Source organism: Oscarella lobularis, chromosome 3 (genome assembly GCF_947507565.1).
Source record: "Oscarella lobularis chromosome 3, ooOscLobu1.1, whole genome shotgun sequence".
Classification (NCBI taxonomy): Eukaryota; Metazoa; Porifera; class Homoscleromorpha; order Homosclerophorida; family Oscarellidae; genus Oscarella; species Oscarella lobularis.
In genome coordinates, this window is record NC_089177.1 from 2,871,272 (window position 1) to 2,885,103 (window position 13,832).

General features: G+C 46.4%; 4 protein-coding genes and 2 long non-coding RNA genes across 13 annotated transcripts; 5 read left to right on the plus strand and 1 right to left on the minus strand.

Moving 5' to 3' along the window:
• The first annotated feature begins 10 nt into the window (after positions 1-10).
• On the plus strand, positions 11-2,940 carry LOC136185001 (deoxynucleoside triphosphate triphosphohydrolase SAMHD1-like). The gene is made up of 20 exons (XM_065972035.1): positions 11-136; positions 188-257; positions 315-390; positions 444-546; positions 592-649; positions 705-820; positions 878-948; positions 999-1,145; positions 1,206-1,253; positions 1,303-1,400; positions 1,458-1,524; positions 1,586-1,677; positions 1,726-1,782; positions 1,837-1,945; positions 2,002-2,091; positions 2,143-2,223; positions 2,279-2,383; positions 2,432-2,526; positions 2,591-2,636; positions 2,686-2,940. Exons 1-20 carry the CDS (start codon positions 43-45, stop codon positions 2,821-2,823), a joined length of 1,761 nt encoding a protein of 586 aa, XP_065828107.1. The 5' UTR covers positions 11-42; the 3' UTR covers positions 2,824-2,940.
• A 429-nt stretch (positions 2,941-3,369) lies between these two features.
• On the minus strand, positions 3,370-4,230 carry LOC136185007 (uncharacterized). The gene is made up of 2 exons (XR_010669474.1): positions 3,579-4,230; positions 3,370-3,531 (listed from the first exon to the last, which is right to left on the minus strand). It is a non-coding gene; the product is annotated as an uncharacterized lncRNA (long non-coding RNA).
• Positions 4,010-5,601, plus strand: LOC136185005 (uncharacterized). Of its 7 annotated transcripts, XR_010669469.1 has the most exons (6): positions 4,010-4,135; positions 4,190-4,335; positions 4,409-4,923; positions 4,976-5,143; positions 5,205-5,475; positions 5,524-5,601. It is a non-coding gene; the product is annotated as an uncharacterized lncRNA (long non-coding RNA). The 7 variants fall into 7 exon arrangements; XR_010669468.1 differs by having other exon boundaries at positions 4,031-4,335; XR_010669471.1 differs by lacking the exon at positions 4,190-4,335 and having other exon boundaries at positions 4,066-4,135; positions 4,522-4,923.
• A 753-nt stretch (positions 5,602-6,354) lies between these two features.
• Positions 6,355-9,319, plus strand: LOC136184998 (VPS9 domain-containing protein 1-like). 2 transcript variants are annotated; one of them, XM_065972030.1, is made up of 16 exons: positions 6,355-6,532; positions 6,584-6,656; positions 6,712-6,952; positions 7,003-7,104; positions 7,157-7,280; positions 7,331-7,393; positions 7,452-7,501; positions 7,552-7,636; positions 7,684-7,769; positions 7,822-8,276; positions 8,331-8,460; positions 8,518-8,620; positions 8,671-8,788; positions 8,852-8,924; positions 8,980-9,084; positions 9,139-9,319. In XM_065972030.1, the coding sequence occupies exons 1-16, from the start codon at positions 6,434-6,436 to the stop codon at positions 9,230-9,232; spliced, it is 2,001 nt and encodes a 666-aa protein (XP_065828102.1). In that variant the 5' UTR covers positions 6,355-6,433; the 3' UTR covers positions 9,233-9,319. The 2 variants fall into 2 exon arrangements, with proteins under 2 accessions (XP_065828102.1, XP_065828103.1); XM_065972031.1 differs by having other exon boundaries at positions 7,018-7,104.
• Positions 9,320-9,420: 101 nt separating this feature from the next.
• On the plus strand, positions 9,421-11,918 carry LOC136185000 (frizzled and smoothened-like protein P). The gene is made up of 7 exons (XM_065972034.1): positions 9,421-9,813; positions 9,872-9,977; positions 10,039-10,609; positions 10,663-10,718; positions 10,778-10,885; positions 10,945-11,285; positions 11,338-11,918. The coding sequence occupies exons 1-7, from the start codon at positions 9,595-9,597 to the stop codon at positions 11,806-11,808; spliced, it is 1,872 nt and encodes a 623-aa protein (XP_065828106.1). The 5' UTR covers positions 9,421-9,594; the 3' UTR covers positions 11,809-11,918.
• LOC136185002 (centrosomal protein of 290 kDa-like) lies at positions 11,831-13,444 on the plus strand. The gene is made up of 9 exons (XM_065972036.1): positions 11,831-12,074; positions 12,145-12,326; positions 12,385-12,457; positions 12,507-12,628; positions 12,681-12,740; positions 12,792-12,838; positions 12,900-12,998; positions 13,044-13,130; positions 13,189-13,444. The coding sequence occupies exons 1-9, from the start codon at positions 11,918-11,920 to the stop codon at positions 13,346-13,348; spliced, it is 987 nt and encodes a 328-aa protein (XP_065828108.1). The 5' UTR covers positions 11,831-11,917; the 3' UTR covers positions 13,349-13,444.
• Positions 13,445-13,832: the final 388 nt, after the last annotated feature.

Sequence of the window (13,832 nt, forward strand, 5' to 3'; positions counted from 1 at the left end):
TAGAAACGTGCGTTACTTCTTCTGGCTCTGGGGGCGTTGGACATGAAGAGAAAACACTGCTCGACTTGGTCTGCCCAGGAAGTTGGCGATTTTCTGCGTGAACAAGGCCTCAGAGACGTCGCAGAGAAGTTCGAAAGTGAAGCAACTGTGCTATAGAAAAGGAGAGAGAGAAACGAGCTCTTGGTAGACGCAGGATTCGACGGGAATCGATTAGCCGATCTAGTTCTGCCCACCCTCCACCACGAGATCAAGATAGAGTAGGGCAGCGCTCTAAGACACTGGAATATGTCAGCATGTACGTCTTCTGTTTGCAGCTCGGTGTCGACATGCATGAAGGTACTCGAATGTTTGCGCTCGCTCGATCGCGATGGCGAACGTCTCAAACCTAAAGTGATCGTCCTCGGTTATTGTCACTGAAATTTTTACCTGCATAAAATACACAGGTTTTCAATGATCCCATTCACGGTCACATTGAAATAGATCCGCTATGCATTCGAATTATTGACACGCCTCAGTTTCAGCGACTTCGTTCCCTCAAGCAGTTAGGTGAGGAAATTTGAGAAAGCTTCTTTTTGACGTAGAAATATTCAGGTGGATGTTATTTTGTTTTTCCCGGTGCATCGCACAACCGATTCGAGCATTCCATCGGGTTGCTATGCGAGATCTAAGAATCTGGGCTTATATAAATAATATACATTTTTTAGCGTTTGTCATCTTGCTGGTCAACTCGTGCATGCCTTGCAGAAAAGACAGCCCGAGCTCGGTATCACTCCTCAAGACATTCTCTGCGTACAGATAGCAGGTCTCTGTCACGATCTGGGTGAGTCAAGTGACCGTTGTCTTATCAAAGAAAAATTTGTTTCTTTGTTTAATTAAGGTCACGGTCCCTTTTCTCATCTTTTTGATGGTCGGTTTATCCCACTCGCTCGTCCAGGGTACACGTGGAAGGTAAATATACAAGCACGCCAATGTTACTTCAGTACTTATTGCTGTTCAAGCATGAGACGGCATCGATTCTTATGTTTGAGTACATGATTGAAGATAACGATCTGATGAGGGAATTCAATAGTCGCAAACTAGGCGACGAAGACGTCACTTTCATCAAAGAGCAGATAGAAGGTCCTCTTGAAAAGTCTACAGAAAACGTAGTTTAAAATCGACGCCTGAATACTTGTGATGATATCTTTTTTGTCATATATTGTAAGGCTTGGCCATACAAAGGCAGAGACAAATCAAAGGGGTTCCTCTATGAGGTGAACAAACGTGATAGTTTACTTCAGCAAGACAGTCTTTTTTTTTAAGATCGTTGCAAACAAAAGAAATGGAATTGACGTTGACAAATGGGACTACTTTGCTCGCGATTGCCACTGCTTGGGAATACCCAACAATTTTGACCACAGGTTAGCATAGAAATTTGATACGAAGAAATATGTAGCAACTTACGTGTGCGGACCCAGACGATTTCTCAAGTTTGCTCGCGTTCTTGCTTGTGACGATGAACTGCAGATATGCAACCGCGACAAGGTGATGACATACAGTAGTACTTTTTTCGAGGAGGGACCGGCTTGTGACCCTTTATACGCAGGAAGTGGGCAACCTGTACGACATGTTTCACACGCGCAATGCCTTGCACAGAAGAGCGTATCAACACAAAACGGCCAACGTCATTGAGATTATGTCAGTTAGAAAGCGAAATGGCACGCAAATGAGTTTAGACGGATTTAGGATAACGGAGGCCTTTGTCAAAGCGGATAAACACCTCGAGTTTGAAGGGACAGATGGGTTAGTTATTCGATTTCAAAGCAACGGTATTCTCAGCATTTTGTTTTGGTTTAGGAAATTGTATTGCTTGTCTGAAGCTATCGATGATATGAAGGCCTACTCAAAGTTGACAGACTACATCTACGATCTAATTCTACGGTCGCATAGTAAAGAACTAAAAGAGGTATAAAGCAGATAGATACATAGATAGATAGATATTTTATGACGTTGTGTGGTCAGGCTCGTCAAATTCTTGAAAGAATCGAACGCCGTGATCTGTACCGATGCGTTGCCCAGTCTCAACCACAGGATAGAAGCCCGTTCACGCCGGTCAGTAAGAAGGAAAGTGAGAATGTTCGGTGTGTTTCTACTAGGTATTAGGAGGAAATTAAAAAAGCTCCTGAAGAAATCGCTTCTACTGCAAATCCAGCCGTTTTGACTGCAGCTGATCTCGTCCTGGATGTAGGTCATTATGTTCGTTTCCATAGCTTTTGGCGCGAGTTCTTGCTTGAATCAGTGTGTGAAGTTTGACTACGGCATGGGAAAACTGAATCCAATAGACAGCTTTCGCTTCTACGTGAAGTCAAATCCTGACCAAGCCCTTCAACTGCGGAAAGAGCAGGCAAGGAGAAAACGGTAAAAGATATTGGCATTCTTGACTTCACTCCAGGTTAGTCAGCTGCTGCCGGAAAAGTTTGCTGAGCAGCACCTACGTCTCTACTGTCGTAAGAGAAACAATGCTGCAGTGTGCAGAGAGGCAATGATGTATGCATTTGGTGATCATTGTTATTTGTCTGTGAAGTAGTAACGATCTTCTCTCTTCTAATAGCTGTTTTCAAACGTGGTGTGGTAAAAACCAGTGCTTTACTGCAAAGGTTCCTTGTTGCATATACTAAAATATACCTGTTTTATTGTCTGATGTAGGAGGGTGGCATCAGCGACGACGCTTCCTCGTTGACGCCGTTTAACACGCCAGCCAAAGAGGCCGAACGACGACGAAGCGAGTCGTGGAGCCAGCCTGACGAGAAGAAAAGCAAGACGAAGTTGACCTACGACAAGTGAGTGTCAATCAAGCACACATTTTCTTGGAAAAACAATTGAGTTGCGTTGGTTAATTAATTGAACCATGACTTGTTTTGGATTTGATTGAAAATCGTCCCGCGGCGGAGATTTCCCAAAGGATGTAGATGAAAATTGGTCATGGGCAGAGGCCACACTTCAGTCCATAAATCAAATTTGTTTTCTATGGGATTCCCGTACGAATTAAATTCTGTAGCAGCCATGACATAAGGCCTTAGCGAAATCTCGTGCAGACGTAATTATGTGACGTCAAATCCGAATTCGACCAGACACCGGCTTCGCTTCAGCGAGCTCACTTGTCATTTCTCAATAGCCTACACGCGGCCAATAGTCGTGCTTTTCACTAGAACCAAGCTAGATCGAGTGTCCGTTTTTCACTCGTTCCTTCGATCGACAGACTAAAACGACGTGAGCGCCCATTCTGGCGAGAGCTTTCTTGTTTCGTAGCCCGTCACAACGGCCACCTCGCCGATTCGGCGAAAAGAAAGCGACGCATTCATCTTGGTCACGTGCGCAGCTACCTAATCGTTATGTATTATTACGGAGATCTATTAATTCCGCGAAAATTAATTTCTCAACACATGCAAACACACAAATGACATGCACCAGATCCGCTCATCATCGCCTTGCCCTAGCTTTTCGTCTCATCGTCAGTTCAGAGCTTATCCTGTGGTATTCGAAGTAGATCACCTAAAAAAAGAAAAGATAAAATCTGTTCAATCTGTCTGTGTACGTACCCTTTTCCAATGCGTTCGCATTGGCATTAACCAGGCCACACCGCGTGGAGGTTCGAACGCAATTAGTGGCCCAAAAATGTTTGGAAGCGAGACCTTGCTTCAAAAGCCCAAACACGACCGGTACGGCCTGGATCGAGAACGGCTCTCCCCCACCGTCCCCCCGACCGCGTCGTACCGGGGCCTCAGAGAGGCCGTAGCCTTTCGGGATGGAAAGATAGAATTTTTGCACATAGAACCGAGGCTACCGTGATGGGAGAGGATTTTCGAACGATTGCCAAGTCCACCGATGGAGGGTCAGCGTGTTTGATGTCCTGGGAGGTCGGGTCATCTTCAGGGTATAGATTACTAATCCGAGTGAGGAAATACCACAGACACTGGGCCCCCACACGTTTCTTTGGCAGGAAGTGGCAAACCTTAGCCAGACGCCCACTTGGCTTTAGCGCGGCACGCCTGGCTTCGCAACCCAAGCCTTCCAAGACCCTGATGACCTCCCAGTGCCGAACTAGCGCCGCGAGAAGAACTCGCGCGACGCCCTTCCACTGCGCCTGACAGTTTCCGTAAGGAACGGCATGACGACACGCTTGCTTGAGACCAACCATCAGCTTCCCCAGCGCACGATCAACCTCTAGGGTTCAGCCCGTTGGCATCCCCCACCCTTTAGCAAGACTGAAGATGGGCGTTGGCCCAGTCGCTTATATATCGAACATGACGCAATATCCGCTGGTGACCTCACTGTTGTCAATTCGCCAGGGCAACGGTACGCTGATTTGCTTCTGAAATTCGCGCTAACTTTTCATGTGCTCTTTGCGTGACCAAATTCTTCGATTTAGGCGCTAGAAACATGGCGGCTCCGCGTTGTTCGAGCGATTTGCCGACCACGTGTATTGTCTTTTTCATTTGAATAATGATTTCCACGCGTCGACGGTATTCTTTCTCTTCGTAGAGTCTTCGTTTCGCGCGCAAGCGAAATTCCCGGCTTCGAATCTCAAATGGCGATGTCACTGCGATTGTTGCCTTCGCGAGCAGTATCGGGACGATTTCCTTTATCGAAAACGCCGTTTCGAACGGTCTGGGTGAAGAAGAGGGAGATAGGAGGAAAAGAGAGCGAGCATCGCTACTAGACGGCATCATCGTCGCTCGAAACAACATGGCGAGCACGAAAGAACTGCAGAAAAACGACTAACGTCATTGATCAAGCCTCGCGGGAGCTCAATCGAGGTCAACACGAACGGGGGCCCCCCTAAGCTCGTTTTCGGCTCATTTCGCCTTCAATTCGATTCATGCACTTCCGAGGTGTGAGCTTTTCGACGACGAGAAAATCTCTGACAGTCAGAACACGGTCTTGGTAAGTCTAATAAAGCCAGTGTATACAGATCAATGTCAGATTATGTCTATAGAAAGGAGTGCAAACGACAGAAAATCTACCTCCTGGTAAAGCTTGACTGTTTGACATCAGACGGACCACTTAATTCCAGTGGCAACCAAAGCGACACATTAAGGAAAGGATATATCGGACAAGCGAATGACGAAACGTTAAGGACTTGAGAATGAGAGCTGTACTAAAGGTACACAATAGGATTTCTCCACACTCTTAGTCTCTCTATAGACTAACGCAAATGTGCACAGTTCATCACGGGCTGATGATGGCTCCCTGCAAGATGCAGAGTTACTGGGACTATTCGCAGCAGCTGGAGCAGCTATTGGCTAATGCATGGGATTTTTATCAGCTTTTTCCAAGCCACAACTCTGCACTGGGTGCAAGTGTAACGTTGACGTTGCTTCCGTAATAAATAAAGTGAGCATTTCAGGTGGGCTATATCTATCATTCCCAATGACTGGTGCCAGGTCACAGCATCAGCTATGCCATCGCCTAAGGTTTTGAGAAACCTAGAGGAAGGTACGATAGAACAAAGTGTCTGAAAATCGTGAGCCATTTGCTCTACAGAGGTGGACAGTGAAATTTTGGCATCCGGGAAGACGAACCGGATGTGGCCGGCATATACTACAGAGGTGATCGCCCAGAGTGAACATGTTCTCATTGTGCCTCGTCATCTTTGCGAGCGTTGCTTCCACGGCTTCCTCTTCCGGAGTTCTCTCAAAGTACAATCTCAAGAACGGCGTCAATTTTCAAGGAACCTCCTTTGGTCACTTTCGCGCTTACTTCGTCGTGCGCAAGCCGGAACGCGTGCGGATCGTCCTGTGCGAGTGCCCCAACTCGTATGAAGACAATGGCGACGGACTGAAGGCGACGATCGCGTTTGCGGCTGCGCCGTCCGACGCCGTTGCTACGTCGAAAGCGGAAGACAAAGACTTGGAATCAAGCCAGCAACGAACGGATGAAAGTTCGCCACGTCCGTTGACGTCACTCGAGCCGACGACAAACGATCGGCCGCGAGCCAATCAGAAGGCGGCGACGACGACGAGCAAATCGGAAAACTCGGCGCAGACGTTCGGAGGCGACGACGACAAACAAAAACAAAAGGATTCGGAGAATGAAAACAGCGAGTACGAAGGTCGGAGACCGACAGCGCCCGTTCACGGCAATTCGGAGAGTCGTCGACGTCGTAAGCGTGGTGCTTTGTACCGCTGCAGTACCATCGCCGCGCGCAAAACGATCAAGAAAGCGCTGTCACGGTTCTGCAACGGGAAGATCGTTTTGGCGCAAGACTGCACGTCGACGATAGCCGGACAGTACAAGATTAACATAAAAGGGTTCGGGAACTTTGAAATTCTCGCTGCTGTGGCAACTGAGACCGGAAATTCCTAGATCGTACGGAACGTGACGTCTCGTGACGTAACGTAGGTGTGTTCTGGTCGTACGGGATTTATCGTGGGGTTTTGTCGTTCTTTCGTCTATGGCCGGTGTTCCCTTTTGCAGAGTAAGCGATCGGCTTCCAGTCATCATGCGAGGCGTAGGCGAAGCAATGAGTCTCGACGAGCAGGGTCGGGCATCGGTAAAGCAGAAAACGAGTAAACGCGAGCTTCTTCACGAAACGTCTCCTTAGGAAGCGTACCTAAAGTACCTGTCGTGCGCTAGCTACAGCATCCAATCGCTCACAGAGGATGCAACGGGTCGCCGTGAGTGCGATCGCGCGACTAGCACAGCGTCCCTTTTTCCACGTTCTCCTCTTAGACATACATGACCTATCGCACGAAATGTCGCTGAAATTCTACAAGCTCTCCGAGCAATGCATCGATCGTGCACGCGATTTGCTCAATCACCATCGAGGTCAAGGTCGCCCTTCTCAACAGGATATGACGCCTCACCATCGACCCGCACCTCCTCCACCCGGACCGTTTGGATCTCAGTATCCCTTCAATCGGCAGTGGTCAGGCGGTCCGCCGCCCTCTTACGAGGAGTCGCAGTCGCAGCGGTGAGGGGGGGACGAGGGAAGGGATTTTGACGTCACTTATGAAATTTCAGTGATAATCGAAATAGATCGGCTAGTGATGTTGCGGGAAGATCTCAAGCGAAACTCGATCCGGGGAGTTTGGCTTCGATGCATCCTTCCAAGTCGCTGCCAGGGTATTTAGTTATTGAGTGACTTAATAAATTAATCAAAGGAATTTCTGTTTAGATCTACATCTAGACTGCATTCCATATCGCCTATGGATTTGGCTATTCGTCAGAATCAGCAGCTGATTGTTGCATATCGAAGGCGGATGGCTTCGACTCACAATAAGATGCAACAGTCAGAATTAGTGAGAAACTGCTTTTTGTACCATCACTCTCTATATAAACTATTACTTAGACTTTGAATTTTCAGCGAAGACTGCAGGAGAACGTTGCCATAGCAAAGAGAAAACAGCAAACGGTTGGTGCAAAATTGTTTACTGGTATGTATACTCGCTATGCACCAAACGTTTGTGCAGTTATTGGCAAAAATACGCGAGAGGGAAAAGCGACAGCAGGAAATCGTGACGTTAGTAATAAGACTCGGGACTTACCCGAGCTAATCCGATTCATAATCAGTAAAAATAAGGAAGACCGTATTGCACTTGGATCGACTGAGCCAGAGAAATTGATTCAAATGACGGAACACTTTGCACGAAAAGAGGTACTGAAAGAAACTGCCTTATAGAAGAAATGCACGTGCCTTCTTAGCCATGGATAGATGCGCTTCTACTAGAGCTTAAAACGGATCCCGGAAACCTATCATTCATCCAAGATTTCATAATTAAGATATTGAGGTGACAACGTTGCATCTTTGTTATAATTTAAAAGACCACGTCTCTTCTTTAGTTCTGCCGAGCATCCGCTTGCTAAGCAGCTGGGAACGTTTCAATACAACGTGTATCAACAGCTGCTTGCTGTATCCAGGCACGCATCCGTAACGTTTCCCACCGTTGAAGCAAGACCAATGCCGTTGACGCGTCCCGGTAGCCGAGCGGCGTCGCCGGGGCTTTCGTCTGGCGTCGACAGACTCGCTCAGTTGAAAGCGACCCTAATGGGAAGCGATTCAACTGACGACGATCTGGGCGGCGAGATAGATACTAGCAATGAGACTGACGACAAGGGAATCGACGACGATCCTCACCTTTGGAACGAAACGGAAAATCTCGTCAAGGTCATAGTTGAAGACGTAGACGATTCTCGTGCCACTGGCGCTGCCGTCGAAAAAATTGCTTCGAGAGTCAAAGAGGTAGAATTGAATGAAGAACTGTCATTGATATTTACAGACATTCACAACTATTTGGGTATTTGAACTACAAGACAGACGCGGTCTGATGATTGTGTGTTGATTTTTCTAGATGAACTGCTTTCAGGGTTTCTCGCCTGCTATCCGATTTTGAATACCGCCGAAGGAAAGGAGAAGTGTCTGGCGTCGATCGAGTTTCGCTTTTTTCCGCCTCTTTGGTCTCCTCTGCTCAGCGTGCTTCGGTCTCTAATACGACTACTTATTTCGCTTTTAGCTAGCCGTTTTGTCTCTTTGTATAGGCACGTAAAGTATACGAGTGAAGTGAAAATGGCTGACGCTATGTCGTCTAAATATCACGCTCTGCCCAAGCATCTGGACGTCAAAAAGGAACTGTGGCTGATGGTAAGAGCACAGGGAAATAATGTAGGGACAACATTTTGATGTGTTTGCAGGACGAAGACGAGACTTCTCTTCCGGAAGACGAAGATTCTCAGCCGTACAGCGAGCCTATAAAACAACTCAAGTCGCTGGCATCGAAGTCGTGTCCGCTGGACAAACTCGAATGCGTCGGTATGGAAACAGAAAGGCTGCAGTACGACTCGATTTCCAATACGTTTCCTTTTCTTATGCTAGTTGCAACTGTTAACGGTATTCTAGAAAGCGCTGAGAAGTACTGGGAATCGAAGGGAAAACCATGTGAATGCATGTGAGTGCTGACTTGATACAACAGGAACCAACTCGGATTTCTACTGTTTCTCTAGAGGTGCTGATGACTTGCTTCCTGTGCTGACCTACATTGTCGTCAAGTCGAGACTTCCTCAACTCGTCTCTGAATATGCGGCTATTGAAGAATTCGTGCACGAAAAGTCGGTTTCGTTTCGATTTGGGGATAGATTCGCTTGACGCCTTCCTGCTCGTAGTTACTTGATGGGCGAAGAGGGTTACTGCTTGGCGACACTAAACACTGCTTTGGCGTACGTCGAATCGCTTGGAAAAGGACCAGTGCAGAACTAAAATTCGTAAGAATTGAAGACGATTTTTAACGAAAAACGATTAATCTCTCTTCGAGTTCAAATCGTAGCTTAGCCGCGATACACAGCATCAGTTGCCCAACCCGACTGACAGATAGGTGATGTTGCTATTGCAACATCAGTCAGGACCGTGACCGTAGTTTTCCACCGGCTAATTGAATCTCTAGAGGACGACGATTCTCCAGTAGCTAGGCGGAACTCACGGGATTTCTTCCCGTTCTTTACCTTTGCACTAATGGGAGGGACGATACGGGGGAAAGCGTGCCATATAGAAAGCGAAAGGGGTTAGCCTTGATAATAGTGAATGCGCGACTGACCGCTCGTTACTCGCACCCAAGTCGAACGATGAGTCGGCCGCCCGTAGAAGCAACGACAGTTGACAATGATCAGACATCAAGTGGCGATTTTGACTCAAGCCAGAATCAGAAGCCTGAGAGCAATACCTGGAACGTCGTCCGTAACCGGAAGACTCGTTTTTTCGTCGCCTTTTGCATACTCGTCGTGATGGCTGTCATCGCTTGGCCACTTGTCATGGAATTCTGGAAGCATAAGCGAAAGCCAAGAGTAAGAAGAGAACCGTGACGCGTTGGAGGCGACGCGTGATCATTCCCTTTCGATTTAGGATGAGGACCTCTGGCGGAACGAATCCCGAATCAATTGTCAAATTATCGACAGATCGGTATTAGAGTCTTCGATCTGCAAAGACCATTTACCTTGGCTTTCGTGGGGTAAGGATGACGAGCTCCCGGAGTCCATTAATTATCAGCCCCTAGCTTACGCTTTTTTTAGACTCAGAGTCGTCAAGTGTTAACATGTCTGTTCGAGGTTGCGGAAATTATAACAGATCTGAAATGGAATTGAATGCACTGTGGAACCTTGTGAGGGCGTTCCAACCGGAATGCATAGCAGAGCTTTGGCCTTTTGCCTGTCGCTATGCCTATAGCAGTTGCGTTTACGGTGACTTGTCTCTGACTAGCAAGTGCAATGCAGTCAAAGAAGGAAAGGCCTGTAAAGAGGTGTGGAAAAGGATGAAAAAAACACTCAATTCAATGACGGAATCCAGCTGTTTGAAATTTCCTCATTGCGCAGCTCTTCCAACCTTGCCGCCATCAAAACGCGTTCCCCTCATTCCGATTAGAAATAATAGTAATTCATCGTTACCTTCGCCACACTGTGTGCACCCACTGGTGAATACGTCTATTAGCACTTTTCCTATTCGATGCTCCCCAAAGTGTTTGCCCTATGACTGGGAATACGCGTCAGAGTTGACGGTAGTCAATGTTGTACTTCCAACGTCAATGGTGTTCTGGTGGATATGCTTTATTATTTTATCTATAACATTCTTCAACGTCAAAGAAGTGTAAGAAATAGTTTGATACATAAATCTCACAAAAAATGCATTTATTGTTTTAGTCGAAGATTTCCTACAATCACCTCATACTTGTTGGCCTTCTCGTGTATTTTGTTTGGTAAAGCAATATTTGTTATAGCCGAAATTTTCGAATTCACGTAGTAAACTCCTTTTTAGTTTTGATGATGAGCATTCCAATAATGGCGGGGCGTGAAACGATGTTTTGCAACCACCCAGACTTTATATCAAGCCTCCTCTCTTCATCTCTGTTCTGCAGAATTCAAGGTTTGTAGACTGTAATGCAACGGTTCAAAATGTCACCCAACCTTTATGAGTACTTCTAGGAGTCATCACCCAGTTTGGTCCTCTGTCAGGTTCATTCTGGTGGGCGTGCTCTGTTTTCAACATCCTGATTACGGTTTGGTGTCTTTCGGTTGAAAACGTTCTCCGCCGATACTGGAAACAATTATTTGCCATTGAAGCTACCATTTCCTATGGGATTCCTGCCTTGTTGGTGGCTGCCGTGTTTTGGAACGGAGACAGCTATGCTCTTTTAGACGTTTCTGCAGTCATGTGCGGGCCAAGTGATCAGAAGATGCTCAATAATACATACGAAATTCCTTTTCAACTCGCCTGCTTTGTCGGCTCTGTCATGATTATATTCATCCTAATACGATTACGTGAGGTACAGACAGAGACTGTCTCCTGTAATTTTTCTTCTAACATATCGATTTTAGGCTGAAAAGTTTGAACAGGGTTTACCTGGTGAAACGGCAAATATCAAGCGCCGTTCAATGAGGCAGCTCTTCAATAAATTCTTCGTCGTTGCATTAGCCTTTCCGCTATTATTCAGCTGCATAATGTCGGCTTTTCTCAACTTTCCTGCATACGTCGACAATTTTACGAATAACATTTACTTCTACATAGCTTGTGTTCAAAATCGTGGTGACGACTCCTTCTGCACTTCGATGATAAAAAAGAACCACAAGTCATTGTTCATCTTGATTCAGTTTGTTTTGCTAGATGTTTTGTTTTGCGTGGTTGTCTACTACTGCCTCGTTCCGGTTCGAGCAAGAAAGTTTTGGGCAAGGCAAAAGAAAAAGTTCAAAATTAGACTGCTTGCAGGATCATCTTACAGCTCTTCTAGCACTAGTACCACAACTGGTAGCCGATCTAACGAGACAGTAGCACTTCTTCACTCAGCTTGACTTGATCAGAAAAAGTACTGTACAAATTTTTTTTCTAAATTTTAGTTTGCTTGCCGCGGCCCCCGCCATGTAGCTGGCCATGTAGCTATAGAAACATTAGCCGGGATAAATGAGCCGGGATATCGCTGTAGGAATGGAGGACGACAGCGGTTGGCTTGCTCCCCTGCTCGATTCGCCGTCGCGATTTTTCTCGTCCACCGTTCAAACGGGACGAGAACTGAAAACGCGTCTGCAGTCGTGGATTACGTCGAGCTTCGACGAAAACGGTCAGAAACAGCGACAGAGATCGAGAAACGGTTCAAACGCACGTCGACCTTGTGCTTGCTTAATTTCTAGACGACGAACTCTTGACCGCTGCCGAAGCTCTCGAGTCGGACAGCGCCGAAACGAAAGAAGTGCTGGAGAGCGTCTCCGTGGCGCTGAGACGACAGCACGAAATCAACAGAGAAACGACGCAACTCGCTCGGGTCAACTTCGTTGCCAATCTGGCCAATATAGCGAAGCACAAGCAGATAGAAGTGATCGGGGGGAGGGAGGAGAGTAGAAGTGTGACCACGCTCTCGCGTAAATTCCCAGGGTATCATTTCGGAGGGTCAAAAAAGCCTTCGTAGGATGAATTCTCAGTTGCAAATTCAGACGAGCAAGATACGTACGTTCGAGCTCTCATTCTTATGAGTCGGGTTCGATTGACGATGTAGAACTGCTGAATGGTCGCGTATCCGGCCTAAAAGACGAGGTGGACAGTCAAAAGAAAGTCTCGTCGCGACTGGAAAAAGATCTGAGGCAGCAAACAGAACTGCTCCAGTCGTCGATTCAAGAGGTAGTACGTCGATAGAGTAATGAGTGGTGTCATCTACGTTTGCCTTTCTCAGTCTCGACGAGACATCGAACGGCAGCAGAGCATACTGGATAAACAGCAGCAAGTAGTCAATGTCGGTATTTGAGAATTCGCATATGACTTCGTTTGAATTGTCTTCGTGCAGAAATTAGCGAAAGATAAGATGAAGGCAGATTTTTTTGTAGATGCGGGGCAAGTTTGTTTTGAAGATGGAGGGAGGGGTATGGTGAGTAATTGGATTAATTTTTCATAGACTGTGTGGATTTGCTGTTTTTGTGGCTAACACGTTTCTTGTTGATTTGCCTTTGAAACTCGTTCTGTCGCCAATTCCTAAAGAGAATTTACAAAAATGGTAATAATTCATAGACACGGAAAAATTAATATATTTCTTTCTAAGGCTAAGGCAGTTGGTCAAACTTGTATTGATGTGGAAAATGGTCACGTACCTGAGATCCATTCTTGTAAGATACGGACTTCACGGAAAGTAAGGAGGAAAAAGAACAGCTGTGCATCCGTTTGTTTCAGTTTGTATTATTTTGTAGGGTTGGAAGCACGTCAAGTTATGCTGAACATGCCATGGAATTGATTGTCTCTGTTTTGCAAAAAGCTACCGGTCACTGTGCTACTCGGTGGTCCAACTGGAGGACCCCGGCAAAGAAGAAGAAAACTCCAGCGAAGTCGACTGGCATGGACGTTTGTTAGTTTCTCTTGGCGAAATTTATTACTAATTACGTAAACACTCACTATACACTATGCCATTCTACACACACACGTACCTAAGCAAACTTTCAAAACTGGTTTTTGTTTTAGAGCTACCAGCACACGCCTCCAGTATAGGCACACCTCTCACAGGACTGCTGATGTTGTTTTTCCAACTCATCTCTGAATGTGTACTTGTAGGTCATTGTAAGTGAATTGTTTTGCTGACATTGAAGTTTTTTGTTCCTGAAAAGCTGCGTTTTGCTTTCTTGGTACAGTGAAGGCCATGATGCTGATTTTTGACGGCACGACATCCTCATGATATCACTGATATGAGAAGCGCAAACGCGGCGCTCTTTTATATAGACCAGGCACATGCTAATTTCATTACTCGAATCATCCAATGAGCAAGCAGTGTCTCGGGGGAGCAGTGCCCAGTGATGACTTCCAGTGATGTCAACGGAGGTCAACGGTGACACTAACGGTG

What these genes read in the sequence shown, in the direction of transcription:
- LOC136185001 (XM_065972035.1), top strand. Translation starts at nt 43, where the DNA reads ATGAAGAGAAAACACTGCTCGACTTGGTCTGCCCAGGAAGTTGGCGAT. An exon ending in CAGCTGATCTCGTCCTGGAT is followed by an intron (nt 2,224 to 2,278) that starts GTAGGTCATTAT and finishes TGCTTGAATCAG; the next exon opens with TGTGTGAAGTTTGACTACGG. An exon ending in ACCAGTGCTTTACTGCAAAG is followed by an intron (nt 2,637 to 2,685) that starts GTTCCTTGTTGC and finishes TGTCTGATGTAG; the next exon opens with GAGGGTGGCATCAGCGACGA.
- LOC136184998 (XM_065972030.1), top strand. Translation starts at nt 6,434, where the DNA reads ATGGCCGGTGTTCCCTTTTGCAGAGTAAGCGATCGGCTTCCAGTCATC. An exon ending in AACACTTTGCACGAAAAGAG is followed by an intron (nt 7,637 to 7,683) that starts GTACTGAAAGAA and finishes GTGCCTTCTTAG; the next exon opens with CCATGGATAGATGCGCTTCT. An exon ending in GGAAAACCATGTGAATGCAT is followed by an intron (nt 8,925 to 8,979) that starts GTGAGTGCTGAC and finishes CTGTTTCTCTAG; the next exon opens with AGGTGCTGATGACTTGCTTC.
- LOC136185000 (XM_065972034.1), top strand. Translation starts at nt 9,595, where the DNA reads ATGAGTCGGCCGCCCGTAGAAGCAACGACAGTTGACAATGATCAGACA. An exon ending in TTTACCTTGGCTTTCGTGGG is followed by an intron (nt 9,978 to 10,038) that starts GTAAGGATGACG and finishes CGCTTTTTTTAG; the next exon opens with ACTCAGAGTCGTCAAGTGTT. An exon ending in TTCTTCAACGTCAAAGAAGT is followed by an intron (nt 10,610 to 10,662) that starts GTAAGAAATAGT and finishes TTATTGTTTTAG; the next exon opens with TCGAAGATTTCCTACAATCA.
- LOC136185002 (XM_065972036.1), top strand. Translation starts at nt 11,918, where the DNA reads ATGAGCCGGGATATCGCTGTAGGAATGGAGGACGACAGCGGTTGGCTT. An exon ending in AATTCAGACGAGCAAGATAC is followed by an intron (nt 12,458 to 12,506) that starts GTACGTTCGAGC and finishes TTGACGATGTAG; the next exon opens with AACTGCTGAATGGTCGCGTA. An exon ending in TCCAGTCGTCGATTCAAGAG is followed by an intron (nt 12,629 to 12,680) that starts GTAGTACGTCGA and finishes TGCCTTTCTCAG; the next exon opens with TCTCGACGAGACATCGAACG.